At 37.5% G+C, this 7,637-nt stretch overlaps 1 protein-coding gene across 1 annotated transcript in view; it reads right to left on the bottom strand.

The window, feature by feature from the left end:
• DCP1B (decapping mRNA 1B) overlaps positions 1-7,637 on the bottom strand; it is a gene marked incomplete at its 5' end in the record, with an annotated part of 42,286 nt that overhangs the window by 8,770 nt on the left and 25,879 nt on the right. The window contains 3 exons of the mRNA XM_010133399.1: positions 13-455; positions 1,168-1,296; positions 7,512-7,634. Of these exons, the coding sequence (XP_010131701.1) occupies positions 13-455; positions 1,168-1,296; positions 7,512-7,634 (695 nt within the window). The remainder of the gene's footprint in view (positions 1-12; positions 456-1,167; positions 1,297-7,511; positions 7,635-7,637) is intronic.

Here is a 7,637-nt window from a genome sequence, read left to right as displayed (position 1 = left end):
GTCCTGCGGAACACAGAAGCTGTTGAGTTCACAGATCCTGTTGCACTGGGGTCCACTTTAGTCACTGACCCTGACTGACTCTGTAATTTCTGTAACAAGCTCTGAGTGCCAGCAGTATCCTGAACTACGTGAGATGTCACAGGTTGGAAGAGTCCTGTGAAAGTCTCACCCACGGGGTGGATATTGCCATTTTCACAAAGTCGGTTCTCAGGAAGCTCAGCAAGTGGATGAAGGTCTGTCCCACGCACCATAAGCTTCTGAATGGCAGGACAAAGCTGTTTCTCTGCAGAGGGTGAATGCCTGCTAGGTTCTTCATAGGACAGGGAACGTACCACACCCTGCCTAACAGAAATATTCTCCTGATGCTGTTTATTAAGCGGTTCTGAGACATCTGGCTTTTCTTGTTTTCCAAACAGTGCTGTCAAAGACAAGTGCTGTGGTTCAGGATCCACATTCTGTGAGTGGACAAAGGAAAAAAGTAAACAGTTCCTTTATGCATAAGTTACATTAAATGGTGACAGTATTTAACCAGCAGTATTCAAGGAAGAGCTGAGAAAACTGCTATGCTCTTTTCTCCCAAGAGGATTTTTAATAGTTCTCTCTCATAAGAAGGGCAAGAAGACAGTTGTCAAGCTGCTAATGTGCAAGAACATCAGTGAATCTGAGAGACAACAGTGGCTTCACATGAAAGAGCATCTTTCCTTTCAGCCATCGGTACAATATTAGTAAGAGAAATCTCCCTATGTACAAAGTAGGGCCACTTCTTGTGCATCTGCCTGACACAGCTGAATCCAGTTTTTAGGATTTTGCAGTGTAATTTAGCTTGAAGATATCTCAAGAGACTTTTCTTTATTTAACCTAAAAAAAAAAAAAAAACCACAAAAACTGTGGTCCAGCAATTCACTAGACCAGCTTGCAATCAAAGCAGCATCTGAAATTTGAAAGATTAGTATTTCTTCCAGATAGTATGCTTCTAATTTACATGCTTCTACATGATATCGTAGGGGTTGGGAAGCTTTTTATATAGCAGACTAGTTTTGCATTAAAATCATTCCTTACAGTGGTTCCACCTCAAATTCTTGCACTGACCTTCCAACTCCAGTAAATATTCCTACACAGTTACTGGATTACAGCAGCACTAGTCACAAAACATGCAAAACATTTTACCTTGCTTTGCTGAGGTATTCGCTGATGCTGATTTTCACTAGGCTTCACTGGAATTGGTTTGATTAGGTTGGGGTTGCTATAGATTGCAGAGGAACTGGTTATTTGTTTTGGTTCTGAGCAGGTCTTACACTGCAACAGAAAAGAAGTATTTTTTAGTAAGTGTGACAATATCTTTTCCCTTACAGAAAATACAGAAATAGCCAAATATTCAGTAGCTAAAAATACTAGTTGCAGTACCGATTATGAAATATTATGCTGCTGAAAGAACTATAACAACTGCAACCTGATTTTCTAAAACCACAAAGCATATGTAAATATAGACACTCAATTCCAAGATTTCCTCAGTATTTTCCTCTAATTTAAATCTCAGTTCTCTGACTTATCTTCTGCCTTTCCTGCACTTAAAAAACCATAAAATAGTTTTTAAAAAGCACCTTTGAAACTAAGCAACAGACATGCTTTTCCTGCATCAGTAGGCAGCTAGAAGTAGTTTAGATACATGAAGGATTAATGTGCCCATAAAGACCATTTAAAATGCTGGAATTATAAGTCAAACTCTTTTACATAAATATTCCACATTGTGGGAACTTGGAGGATGTGTTATACCTGCACAGAAAAACGATTAAAGTTTTAATCAGTTTGTAGAATCAGTATGTTTTTTTACTAAATATGACAGGATTAATAACAATATTTATAAAAAGATACGCAGAAACAGATCACCAAAAGTAATTGGGGACATGGAACGACTGATACATGAAGAGAGAAGAGCATGATTTAATTCCAAAAACCCAGAAAATACCACACAAAAGAGAAGTAGTAAATGGAATAGGAAAAGGTGAATAAGATGGTCTTATTTACATTGCACAAAAAATAACAATATAGTCAATGAAGCTATAAAAGCATTGGGTATACAAGGAATGTTACTGCCAGTAGAAATGAAAACAGTATATTGGAAGTCATTGTCCCTTGATACAATTGAAACCAAGAATCTGGAAAGAGTTTTTGAAGAAATACCTACAAAGTTAATCCTATTTAATAAGAATATTTACAGTTAACTACCTGAATTTGATGGGCTCTTAATTTTATGCTGCAAGACTAATGGTTGGGTAAGGAATGATCAGTTTTGGTTTCTCATTCTTTCCTCCAAAGAGCACAGTCTTGTGCATTAATGGGGACAGAACTCTGGACTGGACAGACTGCTATATGGACACACAGCAGAGCCAATGCTGTGCAATTATGAAAATGTCAGTGTCCTTTCCAGAACTTTCCAAGACATTAAGATGCTAACATGTTAGACGAGAAAATAACTCCCATTCTCAAATATACAAAACTGATCATTTAGTCCGTTTCTCATACCCACTGCAACAGTAAACAAAGACACTGCTTCGAGGGCTACTCAGTAAAACAGAACTCGAGTTCTCAAGGGGACTCGAGGGTCTCTAGCAGGTACTCAGTGACTTCTTTGCAACATTTGTTCTCAGGAATCCCAGGCCCCTGAGGCTAGTGGGAAAGTCTGGAGTGATGAAGACTTACCCTCTGTAGGGGAGGATCAAGTTAGTAAGTATGTAAACAAAATGGACATAGCTAAATCCACAGGATCAGATGAGATGCACTTGTAAGAGCTGAGAGAGCTGCCTCTCTCACTATGAAACCATTCTTTATTTTTGAAAGGTGATGGCAGTTGGGGGTGCCCAAGGACTGGAAGAAAACAATTATCAGTACTGTGTTCAAGAAGGTCATGAAGGGGGATTTGGGGAACTTCAGGCTGGTTTGCATCACACTGATCTCTGAGAAGGTTATGAAACAAGTGGCTTCCTACTGGAAACCATTTCTAAACATATTAAGGACAGTCAGCATGGATTTATAAAGAGAAGATCATGCTTGACCAAACCAGTTACATTTTAAAGTGAGATGACTGTCTCAGTGGATGATAGGAGTTGATTTGAGCACCTGTCAAGCAAGAAGGGAATTTGTCTCCAAATAAGAAGGCTCAGAATACGTTATCAATGTGTGTAAATATCTGATGGAAAGAAGTAAAGACTGAACCAGACTCTTCTCAGTGGTGTCCATGAAGAACAAAGTACCGAATTTGCTAGTAATGCAGAGCTTCACAGCAAACTGAATTTCAGTTAAATATAAAATCACAAAACAAGTGCTTCATGGCTAATCTGGCAGGCCAACATGCAAATATATTTAAACTCAGCTACACTTTTTGCCCTCTATGTAAAAAAAAAAAAAAGAAATCAAAGAAATAATTTTACTGGAATATGGTATCTCATTCACCCAGAGCTCTGCTACCCATCTCACAGTGCAGTGCAAGTCTGAGGACTAAAGATGGCCCAAAATTCAAATAAAGAGCTAAGTCCAAAGACTAACATTGGTAAGCAAAAGAGTTTTCTTTTAAAGCTAGTCCATGCTTACCTCCCTCCTCTATGAGTCTTACCTCACTGGAGTTTCAGTTTTGCTAAGTGATTCATATTTTTTTAATCCATTATGAATGGACTGCTACGAAAAGTTGTAACAGAAAGAAGCCATGACAAAACAGTGTAGAAGACATAACATAACTATTAAAGCTTTTATACTAAGGAAAAGTTTCCCTTCCATTTATTAGCCTGAGTTAAATTTACCAATATACTGCTCAAACAAATTGTTTTCTTAGGTTCTTCCAAGCTTACACATTGTTATCCTTGAGTTTGAGTAACTCTATTTTTGTTATTAGTTTGTACAAGTTTTATTTTCTCATAATTTCTAGGCAGTTCATGTGGACTCTCAGCAATGTCCTAGTATGGAGCCTTCTGCAGTCTCACTGATTTTAAAAAAAATATAAATACACTAGGACAAATGACTGAATTACCCTTAAATTACTTTCCCACCCAGTTTCTGACTGGTAATTTATGTTCTCTCTCATTCACTTAATGACAGTATAAGCATCTTACCTAATTATCAGATTAAAGTTTTTTTCATAGTCTGAACAAGTGCTTCCTGTTGCCCCATCTGATTTATACTAAAACAAGTGAAGATAAGTTTCTTTTTTAGATTGGACAGATCCTACATAAATACTATATAACATGATGGATAACATACTCTTGTATATTTCTCATGAGTTCTGCAGAATTTAAATAACACCCTTATTTCCCCAGGGTGTTTTCCCCAAGGTGAATTCTTCAGAAATTATAAGTACTTGGATTCCACTGTCATAATCTGCATGATTGCAGAACAAAGCACACAAAAATGAAGTGAGAAGAAGTAGAGTTTAACAGAGTTATCACTCTATAAGAATTTTTCAGACCAAATTCCTCAGCAAACCGAATGCCTCTATACACAAAGGCCTACAGAGAATGATATTGACCTGACTTGGTATCATTCCCTCGATTTCATAACATGGCTACCAGGCTGGTATCAAATACAGAGAATTATGCTGAAGAGAATAAAAAGCCTGGGATGATTTCAAAGGAATCTGTACCTACTGGAGCTCAGAACACAAGGTCATTTTGGCAGATGAGAGTAGCATGGCCTTGCTGATGAGTAAGTCAGGAGCTCTAGCATGACATTTTAAGCAACTGTCAGCTGGACAGGTAAAGAAGATATAAGATGCCATCATCATCAAACAGCAAAAAGCAGCATGAAAGAAATGTCACCATGCTCTTTAGTAATAGAACCAGAAGAGTACTCATCAGCCACAACACCTGACGTTTACTACATCTTGCTTCACAGGTCTGTCCTTTAGTCATGTGTCTTGTTCAAAGCTATGCTCCTACAGAAGATCCAAAAGAAATCAAAAGGTTCTAAGATCAAGTCAACGAAAGGCTAAGCAACATCGGAAAAAACCCAGACATATGTAGTGAATGTCAATCAAGAACAACAAGAGCATCACTGAGCATTTTTTTAGGCAAGTTTGTTCCAGTCACAGACATTAGAGGCAAACAACTGCTCTGTGTTGTGAGATTTCATAGTCTGCCTGTACAACATGAAGCTCAGGCTGAACAGGACATTGTCAAAGGAAACAGACAGTGGACAAGCATGGTACCTCAGTATTGCAGTTCTCAGGAAGCAAATACCCTGTCATATCCCGATCTAGTGCTCTGGAGCAAAAACCTGAATTTTGATACGTGAGCTGCAAAGACCTGTCAAGTACAAGGAGGAAATGCTAGAAGGTCTGGCACAAGGAAAGAAGGTCAGCCGACACCCAGCAGAACTTAGGAGAGCTTTGTGGCTAAATGTCTACACTAAAAGCGATGAAGAGGACTTTGAAGTCGTCAGAGTTCAAGTGCAGAGCTAAAAAGCCTTGGAAGCTGGGGGTTTCTACCCAGCTGATGTAAAGCAGCCGCAAGATGACATTAATGCACAGTCGCATGAAGGTGTACATGGCGCTCAGCAGAAGAGCTAAACTAAGGAGGACAAGAACTGTCTCAAAGGAGAGCAGTAGCACTAGTCAGAGCCCTGCTTAAGTGAAACACACAGAACCAATTCGGACTACTTAAGAATAGTACTGCAGACTGCATCATCCAGGCTGAGTTAATAAAGTAACTCCATTAATAAAAAAAAGCAGGGGGAGGCTATGTATTTTTTTTTTTACATGTAAACTCTAAATATTTAACTTAATTTGTGAATAAGATATACCCTTCTTAAAAAAACCCTCATCATGGGACTTAAGGAGCAAAATTCCTTAGATGCTTTGAAAATTGATGTTCTTATCCTACAACTCCCAACACTTTAAAACACCCTCTTCTCCAAAACCACGCAGAATTAAAAAAGGAGAACAACATATTTCATAGCTTTTTTCTGTACATCAGCATTGTAAATCATAAAACATATATTGGCAAGAAAGTAGATGTCATAAAGCAGCCAAAAAGCACGATTGTTCTGAAACACATTGACATTAAATACAAAAATGGTTGGCATTGCCTTACAATCACACCCTTCTTAATTTCATATTACTAACCAAACAAGAGAAAACCCATATGCAGTTGTTAAGAGTTCAGATACTCTTAACACTCATGTCCCAGATGAAGAGGAATTTTTTGTATTATTTCCTTAGCAATCCCTTAAATGCGGAAAGATTAAAGATCAAGTAAGAAGCAGGGAAAATATTACAACCCCTGTTATTTAAACAACTGATCTTCTAGAATATCCTCTCCTTTGTCTTGATTTTCTGTGTGGTAATGCAGAAACGGAAGCTAAACTTTTTCAGATTTATTACTTCCTTCTCATAGAATCTGAAGATAGCTTAATATTTTTGCAGTTTTCCATTTACAGTATTTTTTAAGGTCATTTAGTGAAAACTGCTTAAACATTTAATAATATCTCAAATATCTTATACCAAGACCAGATACTGATTCAGTATTAAAACACAGAAAAGATACCAGGTTTTGGTGATGTTTGTCCACTATAATACATTAAATTCCTATTAGAGAAAATATGAACGTCCTAAGAAGCTACTCCACAACAAAAAGGGCTATGTTTCACCATAACTCAAATCGTTTGCTATTATTTTTCTGAGGATCTTATTAGCAGCTACATTTCAGAAAAATAACTTTTCCTCTCTTTAAATTGCTTACATTTAAGATATAATTCTAGACTCAGAACACTTACGAGCTTTATTACTGCATGACAACACACATGAAATACAGGAAACAGCAGCAGGAACCTGCAGGCTCTGTAACAATTTGCAGCATATATATAAGTAGTTAAAATTATTAGATTTTTATTCCCCAAAGTAAAACGTTCTTGATTGCTCAATAACAGAGGACATTATTAGTCCATTAGTTACTCCTTTATTTAGAACCCTCAGAAGACCAAAGCAGCACGTGGGCTGAAGTCATATTATATTTCAGCTGTTTCATTTCCTTCCAATGCGTTTGAAAGAAGCTAGCAACTACAATTAAAAGCAGTAACTTCACTATTAAAGGTCTTCTCTGAAGGAAGTTTTTGTACAATGCACAGAAGCTATTAGCAGGTTTGATTAATTCTCCCAGAAGGAGGACACAGCTTCCAGGTGCTAGTCAATAAGCACACGAGCTCTAAGAGTCAGAACGAAAGGCAATATTCTTACCCGCTAGCATTCGACAAAGAATCAATCATATACGAGTTCTCCTTTCAGAAGTTTTTATTGATGGCATTAATTTCTTTAGACTCCTTAGCAAATTCTGCCAAAACTTTTCTACCAGCCAGTTCTACACAAAATGAGATAGCACACTGTCCAAAATCAGTCTCACTTTGAATAAAACTATTTAAAAACAAGACAAATCCAAACCTTTAATGTTTTAACATGTAAAGTGTGAGCAAGTTGGCATCACAGTACTACCAAAAAGAAATGTCCTCTTTTTATAGACAGCAAGTCTCACCTTGGTATACTCATCTTTGGCCTTGGTAAGCATCCGTAAAATATCCACTTCTTTGTTATTAGCAGAATTGATGATCATTGGGGACACTCCAGTTCCTGTACCCTGCTGTGCTTTGAATTGTTCCTG

Source organism: Buceros rhinoceros, unplaced genomic scaffold (genome assembly GCF_000710305.1).
Source record: "Buceros rhinoceros silvestris isolate BGI_N320 unplaced genomic scaffold, ASM71030v1 scaffold19103, whole genome shotgun sequence".
In the NCBI taxonomy this organism is placed as follows: Eukaryota; Metazoa; Chordata; class Aves; order Bucerotiformes; family Bucerotidae; genus Buceros; species Buceros rhinoceros.
This window is presented reverse-complemented; position numbering and strand designations above follow the sequence as displayed.